The following is a 14,834-nucleotide window of genomic DNA, read 5'->3' on the forward strand; positions in this document are numbered from 1 at the left end:
AATAGTATCAAATCCCTAAGCAGAGAAACAAGAAAAAAGGAGGATTAAACAAAAAACAAAAAACCAGGAAACAAGTATAGCAACTAGAGAATACGGAATTTTTGAATACATTAAATGAAAACGACAAAATCCATCATAACCGAGCTTTCCAAGAACATCTTTTGGCTGATAATCTGAAGGCGTTATATGGCTTCTCGTTAATTAAGGCAAGGACAGAGGCGATCAGAAAACATCACAGAAAGAAGGATGTTGCCAGTGATTATCAGATAAATGCAAAAGGCTCAGGGGAAAAATCTTTTTGCGGTAAAGGTGAAGCGCCAATCGGTGAGAAATGTTGATTTTTTTCGCTGCGACAGTATCAAAGAGGTGTCAAGTAAAAAGAAGAAAATTAGGTTTAAGCATTTACAAGAAATTATTTTAGGTATTCCCAAACGCTTTCTAACCGACTTGTTTCCTCACATACGACAACCTATCCAGAACTACTCTGAGGGACTCCTAAGTCCAAATGCAGAGGAAAGCAACATTCAGTGCCTCTGCTCGACTCTAGGCTCCCTTCGCGGAGTCCCGTGCCTCAGGTCAAGGGCTCCAGACTCTGCCTTAACCCCGGAGGCTCCAGAGGAAAGATATATCCTCAAACGAACCCGATCCCCAGATGACCCTGGCTGGGTCCTTGTGTGCGTGGAGCATCCTCCAGGGACTCTCCTTCTTTCGAGTAACAGCTCCTCTCTGCGCCTCCACAAATCCCATTCAAGAAAAAACACGGGATTTCAGCTAAAACGCACACAGCCGCGTCCCCCGCCTGGCTCCAGGAGGCCGCCTCCCCCGCGACCCCGGCGGCTCCTCTCTGCCCCGGGCAGGAGGGGTGCGCGCCCCCGGCCTCCGCGCGCGCCCGTTGCCATGGGAACGCACGGGGCTCCGCCGCCCGAGGGAGAGACGGGGGGAGGCGCGGCGGCGGAGCCAGTGGGAGCCGCTATCGCAAGATGGCGTCTGCGAGGCCGCGGGATGCGGAGTGAGCGCGCCCCGCCGGGGGCTCTGAGAGGCTGCTTCTCTCCCCGCCGCCGCCGCGGCGCCGCCTCTCCGGCTGCCATTGCGCCGCGGCCAAGCCTCGCCGGCTCGCAGGTACCGGCGTCCGCGCGCGCCCCGCGTCGTGCACAGATGGCAGCGACAAGTGCCGGCTCGCCGAGGGCTAGCGGTTCCCCGCCTCGTCCGGGTGCGCCTGACAATAACGCGTAAATAACTTTTTCTTGCAGCGGCCCCCTGCCTCCCGGCCTGCAGCCTCCTCGCGCGCCCACGCCCCCACCACGCCCCTCCGACTCCCAGCTCCCTGCGAGGTGTGAGCGCGTCGGCCGGATGCAGTGATCTGCTGCCGGCTTGGGAGGAGCGCGTGGACCGGCGGACGGCGGCGAGCCGTTGGCGAGCGCCTTTACGATGGCCCTGACCCTGTTTGGTAAGTGCAGCCCGTGGCCCGCGCCGCCGCAGGTGGGCCGCGTCCCGGGGCTCGGGGGCGGGGGGCCGGGCGCCCGGAGGAGGGAACGCCGCGGGCGGTGAGGCGCGGGCCGCGGCCGCGGAGTTGGGGCGCCTGGGGCGCCGGGCTCGCTCGCTCGCTCCTCTCCCATTGTTTCCTCTCCAGGCAGGGCCGATGGGCGTGTGCTCCCCTGGCCAATTCTGGGCTGGGAGGCTCTGAGGTCTTGGGCGTTTTGTAAACGGAGGATTCTCTAAGATGCCAACTTGGGAGCGAAGTTAGCTGGTTGTTTCCAAACCTGTGTTTCTCAAGTCTGTAAATAAAGATACTGGAAAGTTTATTTATTTTGAACAAGATGTCTGTGCATCTCAACCTCCCTGGAATTGCCAAATGCATGTGTTGATTCCTATTGGATTTTGAGGGAATTTTTTGGACTCGGTATATTCCGTTGGAAACAAGAATAAGGGGTGAACTTATTTTAATATTTGCTAAAATTGAAAATGTTTGTTCTAACAAATATGAGAGTAGGCAGAAGAAAGTTGGTACTGAAGAGAAGTCGTCTCGGGAGAATATCTTTGAGTATTTTACGAAAGTGCTATTTCTGTGATGTAATTACTGTAACACTATTTCAGTGGTTAAGACTTCAGGGTGTTTTTCTGTTTGTTTTTTGTTTTCCCCCAGAGCCTGTAATGACAATGGGGTGGAAAGAAGAACTGAAAAAATATTTTACAGAAACAAGACTATGGTACATAGGTACCTTGCTTTAAGAAAACGCAATATGTGAAAATTTAGATGATCAAAGTATTCAATTTCTCAAAGAAGAAAAGTACAATGATAGGTACTTGATAGCTACAAGGACAGTCTTAGTAAGTTACCCACGAAATCAAGTTTCCAGTTACTGTTTTAATAATGTCATTTGATCAGGTACGTTGCAGGCATCACATACCACAGTGCTTTTTGACGTAAATATTTCAGTGAATTAATCTGCTGGAATCAAAGAATTACTTTCATTTAACAATCTTATTTTTCATATTAAATCTAGACCCAGAGAGGTTATTTCCCAGGGCCACATGGCCCTTTTGTGGCAAAACTGAGCCTAGAACATAGTTTGTCAATCTTCAGTCTGGGACTGTGCTTACCTTGCCCAAGTACCCACAGTACTAGAAATGACATTTCTTGCTTGGTGGTGATTCTCCATAAGTGTTTTTAAAAAATGTTTCTTCTTTCTTTGGAAAGAAATAATAGAAATCTCTTGTTTTCCAGTACCTTGTATCAAATATGCATTACTTAGTAGCATTTCCTTAAGTGTGTACTTCTTTTGGTAGGGAAGTTAAAAATAGTGGAAAGCTTTACTCATAGTTGATATTTTCTTTTGAAGAAGCATGTATCTTACATTGTTGTAGCTAACACATAGTAGTAAAGTCTACTGCAGTAAATTATCTTTAAAACTATTTTTGACTAAATTCATTTTCCTTCTTAAAGAGGTAGTCTGCATGTTCAAGGTTTGTTTTCAAAGCTAATATTTATGAATCAATGACTTTTAAAAGACTGACATTCTCGGTGAATAAAACATAAATTGGGGAGACATGGGGAGTATGTGATGAGACTCTTTTAAATGGATTCCTAAATTATTAAATCTTTAACTGCTAAGGTGGAGGCGAGGAAAGGAAGAGCATGGAATTTGACATCTAGAAGAAGTTATAAGAAACCACTCTCACCTCTCAGGATGAATAAACTATCTTTAAAATTTTAAAGTCATCTTGTGGGAATATAGAATTTAGTTTACAAAATCCAATTTGGTTACAATTTTTGAGAACATTTCTGTGTTGTAAAGCAAAGTATATCTGTGTGCAGAGGCTACTTTCTCAGTAATGGTAGAGCAGCGTTTGATCTCAAGTGTGTGGTTGTACACCACTCATCAGACATCTGAGATATCTGTTAAAAGTGTAGATTCCTTTGCCCAGAGACCCACAGAATCTGCATTTTTAGAGGAAGGGGATTTTAAAGGAACTCCCCTGTGATTCTAATGCACATTCAATTTGAGAACTATTAATGTTAAATACTAGACTTGCTCAAGCTTGCCCAGTTCAAAATAGCTTTTGAATATGTTGAGAGCAGTCCCCAAGGGTTAGAAGAAATGGATTTTGTTTTAGATATTACTACTATTTAACTAATTGGTCTTAGAATTACCTCACACCCCTTCCTAATAACCAACCTAGAACCGAAGAACAGTGGAATAAAGTTCTATGAGATGGTAAAGAGAAGGTAGGAACAAGAAACTAGACAAGTGTGACTTTTCAGTCATCAAGGTCAGAGCTCCATAGAGTTTCTACCTAAGCCTCCCCAAAGTAATCACTGCCAGGACCCTATCTTGTGTATTTTGGGTGTGTTAGTTGGTTGAGCCCTTATCTTAAGGCTGCTTGGGCTGCTATGGTAAAGTACCAAAAACTGGATTGCTTACTCAACAGACATTTATTTCTCTCAGTGTTGGAAGCTGGGAAGCCTAAAACCAAGGTGGCAGTTGATTCATTTCATGGTAATGGCCTCTTTCTGGCTTGCAGACATCCATCTTTTTGCTGTGTCCTTACATGGTGGAGAGAGAGGGAGAGCAAGCTTTTGGTCTCTTCTTCTAAGGGCACTAATCCCATCATGAAGACCCCACCCACATGACTTCATCTAATCCCAAGGACCTCCCAAAGGCCCATCTGCAAATACCATCATGTTGCAGGTTGGGGCTTCAACATGAGTTTGTTTGGGGGGACACAGTTCAGTTCATAGCAGCCAGCAATAGAGTCTAGTTTTTTGCTTTATGTTTTACATTGCCATCCAGATTTTTTTTATAGTTGTAAAGAATGTTCTTTTTATAGGAAGTTTGTGCAAGTTAGATTCACTTAAAAGAAAATGGGAGCCTCTCAGATTACCTAATACAATTTTATATTTACATACATTTAATTTTTTCAGTTAAGTATGTTGTAGGAACTCAGTAAAGTACCTGTCAAATTAATCTGAAGAGTGAAGACTGTCTTATCTGTTGTCTTCACTATTAATCACCTTTGCTGCTTAAGAGGATGTTTTTTTTTTTTGGCCAGGCCTCTCGGCTTGTGGGATCTTAATTCCCCAACCAGGATTGAAGCCAGGCCCTTGGCAGTGAAAGCACCTAACCAGCGGACCACCAGGGAATTCCCTAAAAGGGTATTTTTAATGCAGGTTTCCTTTTTATTCTATGATACAAGAACCAGACCCCAATCCTTCCTTATTTCAGTCTCATTTGGGAGTTGAAAGTGGGCATTGTTGAAGGTTCAGGAATTTGCAAACATTTTTCTTCACTTTTCAGATGAACCAGTCATCAGCATCAATACAAATAATTTTTAAATCCTCAAATCCTAAAAATTCTCCAAACGTAGTTCATACTTTGGTCACTCACCTTACTTTGCTCATTCATTCGACAGACATCTATAGCAGTGTGCAGGAAACATGGTCCCTGTTTTCTTAGAGCTTACCTTCCAGAATTATAGTGTTTACACCTAACTACCTAATTCCATATGAGCTTTGTTAGAACTTCTCTGGCAGAGAAGCATATGTTGTCTGATAATTCCTGGGCTAGAAGGAAAGTCTCAGATCATCTAATTTAGGACTTTTTAGCTGGTGACCAGACCACTGGTGTGGCAGATGTCCTGATTGGCCACGCCCGTAGAGCCCTAGTTGACGGAGCTGGGGGAAAAGCATGTTGTTAGATCATCCCTTGGCAGGAATTTCTGTCACTTACAACTAAACGGAGTTCTGGTTTACAGCCCAGACCAACTGAAGACATTGGGAACTCAGTTAACTTCAGCTGCACTAGCTAAACCAGAGTAGCTCTTCTCTCTCTGAGTAGAATTGGCTCTGACATTGCCCCTGCCCCCCTCCTTTTTTTCTTCTTACCGTTTAGTCACCATCATGACTGCCATAGGTCACTTCTGATATTTAGGATTTCACTGTAATTTCTTACATTCTTTCCTCAGACTTTTCTACTGCCATGGAAACCTTTCATTATGTTGCTTTATTTGGCATCTTTCACTGTCCTGACACACCTGCCTGTGGGCATCTTTGCAGAGATCCTTTGGAGCAGTTAAATGGGAGTGGAGTATTCTTTGTGATACAGTTCGGAAATGTTCTGATTTCCATGATTGTCCTGGATTAAAATGTATTTTTAAAAAGACAGCTGCGTATTTTCAGTATGATTTATTTGACCAAAGGCTAATTTTATAGGAAACCCCCACTTGAATACACGCTCTGCTGACATCTTAATTTTTCAGATGGTGCTCATCAAGGAACGTGAGAGGGAGTTACCTAAGCAGCAGGGTGGTCCGATGGTGAGGGCCCAGCTACTTTTCTTAGAATGTTTCATCTTTTCAGCTGTCATTAAAATTACCATCCTTATTTAAATACGTGTCCATATCCCTTCTCTCACTGGTGTCAAAAAGTTGATACCGCAGCTTAAAATTTTTTCTTTTAATGTTTGGAGACTTGGTACTATTTAAGAGAGAGAAAAGAATTATAGTTGTTATAACTCTGATAGTCACCATCTGTGTGCAGTGTAAGAGAAATATTGGTGATGCAGTCTTTTGAGTGACATCTGCCCCTGCAAATAACCGTAAGCATTCTAATCTTTGAAGATAGTGATATGTGTAATTACAAACATTTGACATATTTGTCAAGAAAAGTTTCCATTTTTTTTAGATCAGTATTTCTCAACTTTTTTTTTAAATTGCCCTGTGTAAGAAACCTTTTAGGCATTTTTTCTTAATTGTTCCCTCCATGAAACTTTTTTTTTTTTTTTTTTTTTTTTGGCACACGGGCTTAGTTGCTCCGTGGCATGTGGGATCTTCCTGGAGCTGGGATCGAACCCGTGACCTCTGCATTGGCAGGCGGATTCTTAACCACTGCGCCACCTAGGAAGCCCCACATGAAACTTTAATATTAGAGATTCTGTTTACAGACTGAATGTATATCTGCTTTATGCATAAAAAAATAAATTTTTCTTACTCCCCAAAGCCAAGTTTTGCTCCCTTGAGGGCAGTCTTACCTCCATTGAGAATACATGTTTTAGACTAATCTAAAGCAATCATAAGAGAATTAGGTTTATAAATACTGTTTGGTTGTGCTTTATATGTCATAGAATAATAGTTCTGAAGGAATGACATAAATATAAGAAGTTATGCGTTTTTCACCAGATTGATGTAACTTAAGTATTAACAGTTTGCTTCATCTTGAGAGCAGTCATAACACAGAGTACCTTGCTGGGGCTGGGGTGTGTGTGCAGCTTTTCTCAAAGTCCCTCTAGTAATGATAATATCCTTTGATATGGATAATTGATGTTTTCTCAATCTTATGTAAAGTATCAGTAACAGCACCCTTAAAGAACTTTTTATCTGCAATATATAAACTAAATGAAGTCACTGAACTTTCTTTGCAAACCCAGTGAAAGAAATTCTCGAGTCTGGCCTTACAACCCATTACCGGTCATAAGTCATTCTTGCATAGAAAATGATTCCCATATACTTTGATTTTTTTATTTATTAATATTATCCTACTGTATTTAAAAAAGAGTAGGAAAAACTAAGAAAGCAGGATGATGTGACCACATTTTACACTGAAAACTGATATTAAAAAAGAATCATGTCTGAAAAAATAAAATTACAAATCTACATTCCTAATTTAGCTCCCTGTATTTAAAAAGCAGGAAGAGTACTTTGTGAATATACTAACCACTGCTTTGTATACTCTTAAATGGTGAATTTTATGGTATGTGATTATATCTCAATATGATTGTATTAATAAAATCATGGGGGGAGCGTAGGAAATCATATTGAGTAGAAGGGAGATTTACTTCACTTAAACTGTAAAAAACAGAAAAGGCTTTTTATTTTATTTTTTATTTTTATTTATTTATTTTTGTGTTGAGTAACAACTAATTTATTCAGGATATAAGCCGATCAGTTTTGTTCCAGCATCTCCTTTTGCACAGAATCTTGCACACATTAGGCACTCAGAAGATACTTGCTAAATTGAATTAATTTAATTTCTATATTAATTAAATTTCTATATTATATTCAAAACCACAAAATAATGTTTGATGCCAAACTGTTAGATTTTAAAAGACCCAGACACCATGGATTGCAAATAGAAAAATCTGCCTTCGGAAAGTACCATTTTTAAAAGAGTGGTTTTATATATATAGATACAGGAATCTTTAGAACTCTCCATGTTTTTAGAAAGGTTTTTTTTTTTTTTTTGTCTTTTATTCCCCAAGGAACAAAAACAAAATTAAAAATTGATAGGTTAAGATACCCCTACCTGTTTTGAATGATTGTTTTAAATTTAGAAAAGCAAGCACTTCTTGGAAAGAGTTACTGCCAGACAATGGAGTGGTTTGTGAGAGAAGGGAAGATGAGTCAGGGCAGGCCTGCCGCCAGCTGCTTGGTGGCATGGGGCCACCTCATTGTGTTTCATCCAGCTGTGCTGAAAGTGGTTCCTTTCCCTTTCCATTCAGACTTTTTACCTTTGGATTTCATTGGACCTTGTTTAATTCATGGTGTAAGGCGAGCAAAAAAAAGGATGGTGTCCAAGAAACATATTATCTCCACTGGAATAGATTTTTATGACCACAAACTTGACATTTCAAAAACAGAATGAGTCTTCTTTTTTTTTAAAAAAATAAATAAATTTATTTATTTATTTATTAGCTGTGTTGGGTCTTCGTTGCTGCATGCAGGCTTTCTCTAGTTGTGGAGAGCGGGGGTTAGGCTACTCTTCACTGTGGTGCGCGGGCTTCTCATTGCAGTGGCTTCTGTTGTTGCAGAGCATGGGTTCTAGGCGCGGGGGCTTGAGTAGTTGTGGCACGTGGGCTCAGTAGTTGTGGCTCGTGGGCTCTAGAGCACAGGCTCTATAGTTGTGGTGCATGGGCTTAGTAGCTCCCCACGTAGCATGTGGGATCTTCCCCGGAGCAGGGCTTGAAGCATTGTCCCCTGCATTGGCAGGCAGATTCTTAACCACTGTGCCACCAGAGAAGCCCAGGTCTTCTTTAAACTGCTAATCTTTCTTGATTTTTCCCATTTCTGTGATTAGCACATAGCTTCAGCCCTTATCCTTTCTGTCTTGTGCTTTATCTACAGAACTTTGTTTTTCAGCTCCTTAATGGCTGTGACATTACTTTGTTGGAGCTGATTTTAGGATTTGAAGTAGCTTGTACTAGACGGGACAGACAACAGGTATGTGGGTAGGTGTCCATTTGAGGGATATATAAACATCTGCCTGACCAAAATATTTCACGTGTAGACCTTTTATGGTGAATGGATTTTACACCATTATATTAAAATTAAAGCATGATTTTCTAGCATATTACCTGTAAGGAATTACATGCTAAATATAGATAGTTATCTTCATAGAGCATGGACGAATGATTTTAATTTATGGGCTGAAGATCTTAAAGTAGTAAGACAAGCAAACGTTTTGACTAAGGGAGCTACACTGTAAGAGAAAAAAAAGTGGTGGAAGTTTTTGTTTGGAGGGTGGGGCATTGCTAAGAGGGACCTGTGTTGTAGGCACTGGTGTAATAAGCAAAGCAGTAGAAAAGCTCAGGACACCTGGGGTGAGGGGGAAGGAATGGATGGTAGAGTAGGAGAAGGAAGCAGAAACAAGAAGCATACTCTTTTCGTAATTTTCCTGAGGAGTAGCTCTGAGGCCTGGGTGTGTTTTCCTATTCAGTGATTTATTTACTCATCTGTGTAATGAATTGCAGGGCTAATATGTGCCAGGTATATATTAGTTCCTGTCCTCAAGGAACTTATACTTGCAGTGGATGGTGACAGAGAAGAATGTATACTGCGCCAGGGGGCTAATGCTGTGAAGAACAGTGTAGGGGGAGGAGGATGGGGTTAGCTGTGCAGCAGAGTGGTTGGGGAAGGCCTCACAGCAAAGGTGGATTTTGAGCAGAGACTAGAAGGAAGTAAGGGGAAGAGTCATGTGAAAATGGGGCATCGCCTCATGGAACAGGCTTTAAGGCAGAGGTGTGCTTAGCAGTTTTGAGAAAGAGGAAGAAAGGCAATATGGCTGGAGCAGAGTGAGCCAGGGAAGTGCTAGGAGGTGAAGGCAGAGAGGCACCTGGGCGAGGAGGAGCTTTGGGGTGACAGATTAGGGCCCTGACCATACACTACTGTAACGACTTCAGATTTTACTCTGAGATGGGAAGCTCGTGGAGGATACTTCCATAGCAGAAAGGGCTTAGATTTTGGAGTAAGAGAGCTACCTGTAGTCCTTTCTCTGCCAAGTGTCAGCTCTAAGTCCTAGTTTCATTTTCTTTATATGTAAACAGGGGCTATTAATGCCCTTCTCCCATTGGTGCAGAAATAAATGAGATTATGTATATAAGGTTCTTAACACAGTGGTTGAAGATACATAGTAGCTAATATTGTTACTAATATTGTTATGATAAATATTAGCAACCAAGATGCCAACAGGGTTTCTCCATTTGATTTTTTTCACAAGTCTGTTGACCCACTTGAAAAAGTGGTTCTGCAATATTTCTGTTTGTGTGTGGCTAAATATATGTCACGTGCCGCTGTAGACTTTGAGAATGCTCTGGTAGAGATCTGGCTCAGGGAAGTGCAGTGAAGGCCAGATAGACTTCTGATAGTGCTGGGCACTTGCTACTTTCTAGTGTGCTCTGAAAATGTAAAAAATACACTAGCCAACACACAGTGCTTACTTCTCTTCTGGGAGATATTCCAGAATATAGTCAGATCTAGCCCTAGCCCTCATGGCACTTAAACTGTATCAAGGACTGAAAGCTCAGTGGCTGGCACAGATGCTCAATCCAGGTTTATTGAGTGAATAAATGAATGAGCAAAGAATAAACATATAACAGAGGACTGTCACTCTATATGCTTATGCTGTGAACAACCTTGAATCAGTTTAAACGCTTTTTTTTTTTTCTTCCTTTATTATTTTGGGTTATTCTTACTTATTGTATTAGAGTCTATAATTGGAAATTCAGACCTGCCTCTTAGAAATTTATTCGTCTAACAATTCACTTCCCTACTGAAATCCTCAGTGAGTCCCCATCACCATTAAGTCCCAATTCACTTGTTTCCATATAAGGCTGTCAAGGTAGGACCCCTACTGGGAGTTCCTAAGTGGTTAGGATTCCGGGCTTTTATTGCAATGGCCCGGGTTCAATCCCAACCACAAGCCACATGGTGAGGCCAAAATAAAAGAAGTAGGACTCCTGCTTATCTGTTTGGCCTCATATCTTATCCCCTCCTCAGAGGCTGTGCTTCAGGCATGTTGAAGGACTTGAAGTCCCCAGAAGGGATTGTACCCAGCGTGGCTTTGGCATCCTTTTACAAGCCCTTTTTTGCCTCACTCCCCTCTACACATCTTGCAAAACTCAGATTGAATAGTCACCTCTTCTATGTGGTCTTTTTAAGTTAGTTATACCTTTTTTGCATCCATAGTGCTGTATACATAACTCTGCCCTGCCACTTTTCATGTGGTGATGTAATGGTTAGTTTATATTGTCCTATCTTCCCCGTTCTGTGAAGTTCCCTAATGGGAAAGCTAGGGATTTCTTTCTGTCTTTAACAACCACCACCGTGTTTGATGCATACCAGCCACTCAATAGCTAAACAATAAAGGTTTGAATGAATGTTTGATGTTACAGTAGTCTACTGTATTTCTTAAGTTTGGAAGTTAATTTTTTTTAAGCTCTTTAATTGGAATATAATTGCTTTACACTCTTGTACCAGTTTTTGAGGTACATCAAAGTGAATCAGCTGTATTTATGCATATATCCCCATATCCCCTGCCTCCCGCGACTCCCGCCCACCTTCCCTGTCCTGGACCTCTAAAGCATCACCCATCATCGCGTTGATCTCCCTTTGTTATACAGCAGCTTCCCACTAGCTATCTATTTTACAGTTGGTAGTGTATATATGTCTGTGCTACTCTCTGACTTCATCCCAGCTTCCTCTTTGCCCCCAACCCCAGCCCCATGTCCCCAAGTCCATTCTCTACATCTGCATCTCCACTCTTGCCGTGTCACTGGGTTCATCAGTACCATTTCTTCAGATTCCATATATATGAGTTAGCATACAGGATTTGTTTTTCTCTTCCTGGCTTACTTCGCTCTGTATGACAGTCTCTAGGTCTATCCACCTCATTACATGTAGCTCCATTTCATTCCCTTGTATGGCTGAGTAATATTCCATTGTATATATGTGCCACATCTTCTTTATCCAGTCATCTGTTGATGGGCATTTAGGTTGCTTCCATGGCCTGGCTATTGTAAATAGTGCTGCAGTGAACATTATGGTACATGTTTCTTTTTGGATTATGGTTTTCTCTGGACATATGCCCAGGAGTGGGATTACTCGATCATATAGTAGTTCCATTTTTAGTTTTTTAAGGAAGCTCCAAACTGTTTTCCATAGTGGCTGTACCAGCTTACATTCCCACCAACAGTGCAGGAGAGTTCCCTTTTCTCCACATCCTCTCCAGCATTTATTGTTTCTAGATATTTTGATGATGGCCATTCTGACTGGTGTGAGGTGATACCTCATTGTGGCTTTGACTTGCATTTCTCTAATGATTAGTGATGTTGAGCATCTTTTCATATGTTTGTTGGCCATCTGTATGTCTTCTTTGGAGAAATGTCTATTTAGGTCTTCTGCCCATTTGTGGATTGGGTTATTTGGTTTTTTGGAATGAAGCTGCATGAGCTGCTTGTATATTTTGGAGATTAATCCTTTGTCAGTTGCTTCATTGGCAAGTATTTTCTCCCATTGTGAGGGTTGCCTTCTAGTCTTGTTTATGGTTTCTTTCCCTGTGCAAAAGCTTTTCAGTTTCATGAGGTCCCATTTGTTTATTCTTGATTTTATTTCCATTATTCTAGGATGTGGGTCAAAAAGGATCTTGCTTTGATGGATGTCATAGAGTGTTCTGCCTATGTTTTCCTCTAGGAGTTTTATAGGGTCTAGCCTTACATGTAGGTCTTTAATCCATTTGGAGTTTATTTTTGTGTATGGTGTTAGGAAGTGTTCTAATTTCATTCTTTTACATGTAGCTGTCCAGTTTTCCCAGCACCACTTATTGAAGAGGCAGTCTTTTTTCCATTGTATATTCTTGCCTCCTTTGTCAGAGATAAGGTGCCCATATGTGCTTGGGTTTACCTCTGAGTTCTCTGTTCTGTTCCATTGATCTACCTTCCTGTTTTTGTGCCAGTACCATACTGTCTGATCATTGTGGCCTAGTAGTATAGTTTGAAGTCAAGAAGCCTGGTTCTACCAACTCTGTCTTTCCTTCTCAAGATTGCTTTGGCTATTTGGGGTCTTTTGTGTTTCCATGCAAATCGTAAGATTTCTTATTCTAGTTCTGTGAAAAATGCCATTGGTAATTTGATGGGGGTTGTGTTGAATCTGTAGATTGCTTTGGGTAGTATAGTCATTTTCACAATATTGATTCTTCCTATCCAAGAACATGATATGTCCCTCCATCTGTTTGTATCGTCTTTGATTTCATCAGTGTCTTATAGTTTTCTGCATACCGGTCTTTTGCCTCCTTAGGCAGGTTTATTCCTAGGTATTTTATTCTCTTTGTTGCAATGGTAAATGGGAGAGTTTCCTTAATTTCTCTTTCTGCTCTTCCGTTGTTAGTGTATAGGAATGCAAGAGATTTCTCTGCATTAATTTTATATACTGCTACTTTACTAAATTCATCAATTAGTGCTAGCAGGTTTCTGGTAGAATTTTTAGGGTTTTCTATATATAATATCATGTCATCTGCAAAGAATGACAATTTTACTTCTTTTCCAATTTGGATTCCTTTTATTTCATTTTCTTCTCTGATTGCTGTGGCTAAAACTTCCAAAATGTTGAATAATAATGGTGAGAGTGGACACCCTTGTCTTGTTCCTGTTATTAGAGGGAATGCTTTCAGCTTTTCTCCATTTAGAACGATGTTGGCTGTTGGTTTGTCATATGTGGCTTTTATTATGTTGAGGTAATTTCCTTCTATGCCCATTTTCTGGAGAGCTTTGATCATAAATGGATGTTGAATTTTGTCAAAAGCTTTTTCTGCATCTATTGAGATGATCATATGGGTTTTATCCTTCAATTTGTTAATATGGTGTATCACATTGATTGATTTTTGTATATTGAAGAATCCTTGCATTCCAGGGTTAAACCCCACTTGATCATGGTGTATGATCTTTTTAGTGTGCTGTTGGATTCTGTTAGCTAGTATTTTATTGAGGATTTTTGCATCTATATTCATCAGTGATATTGGCCTGTAATTTCCTTTTTTTGTGACATCTTTGCTTAGTTTTGGTATCAGGGTGATGGTGGCCTCGTAGAATGAGTTTGGGAGTGTTCCTCCTTCTGCTATGTTTTGGAAGAGTTTGAGAAGGATAGGTGTTAGCTCTTCTCGAAATGTTTGATAGAATTTGCCTGTGAAGCCATCTGGCCCTGGGCTTTTGTTTGTTGGAAGATTTTTAATCACAGTCTCAATTTCCGTACTTGTGATTGGTCTGTTCATATTTTCTATTTCTTCCTGGTTCAGTCTTGGAGGATTGTACTTTTCTAAGAATTTATCCATTTCTTCCAGGTTATCAAGTTTATTGGCATATAGTTGCTTGTAGTAGTCTCTCATGATCTTTTGTATTTCTGCAGGGTCATTTGTTACTTCTCCTTTTTCATTTCTAATTCTGTTGATTTGCGACTTCTCGCTTTTTTCCTGATGAGTGTGGCTAATGGTTTATCAATTTTGTTTATCTTCTCAAAGAACCAGCTTTTAGTTTTATTGATCTTTGCTATTGTTTCCTTCCTTTCTTTTTCATTTATTTCTGATCTGATCTTTTTGATTTCTTTCCTTCTGCTCACTTTGGGGTTTTTTTGTTCTTCTTTCTCTAGTTGTTTTAGGTGTAAGTTTAGGTTGTTTATTCGATATTTTTCTTGTTTCTTGAAGTAGGACTGTATTGCTATAAACTTCCCTCTTAGAACTGCTTTTGCTGTGTCCCATAGGTTTTCGGTTGTTGTGTTTTCATTGTCATTTGTTTCTAGGTAGTTTTTGATATCCTCTTTGATTTCTTTAGTGATTTCTTGGATGTTTAATAGTGTATTGTTTAGTCTCCATGTGTTTGTATTTTTTACAGTTTTTTTCCTGTAATTGATATCTAGTCTCATGGCATTGTGGTCAGAGAAAATGCTTGATACGATTTCAGTTTTTTTGAATTTACCGAGGCTTGTTTTGTGACCCAAGATGTGATCTATTCTGGAGAATGTTCCGTGTGCACTTGAGAAGAAAGTGTATTCTGTCATTTTTGGATGGAATGTCCTAT

General features: G+C 40.8%; 1 protein-coding gene across 1 annotated transcript in view; it reads left to right on the forward strand.

Annotated features, from left to right (window-relative positions):
- Nucleotides 1–974: 974 nt before the first annotated feature.
- Nucleotides 975–14,834, forward strand: part of CHN1 (chimerin 1) — a 198,905-nt gene continuing 185,045 nt past the window's right edge. The window contains exons 1-2 of the mRNA XM_057746578.1: nucleotides 975–1,119; nucleotides 1,251–1,447. Coding sequence (XP_057602561.1) covers nucleotides 1,429–1,447 — 19 coding nt within the window. The 5' untranslated portion in view covers nucleotides 975–1,119; nucleotides 1,251–1,428. The remainder of the gene's footprint in view (nucleotides 1,120–1,250; nucleotides 1,448–14,834) is intronic.

The sequence above is a fragment of the Hippopotamus amphibius genome, chromosome 8, assembly GCF_030028045.1.
Source record: "Hippopotamus amphibius kiboko isolate mHipAmp2 chromosome 8, mHipAmp2.hap2, whole genome shotgun sequence".
In the NCBI taxonomy this organism is placed as follows: Eukaryota; Metazoa; Chordata; class Mammalia; order Artiodactyla; family Hippopotamidae; genus Hippopotamus; species Hippopotamus amphibius.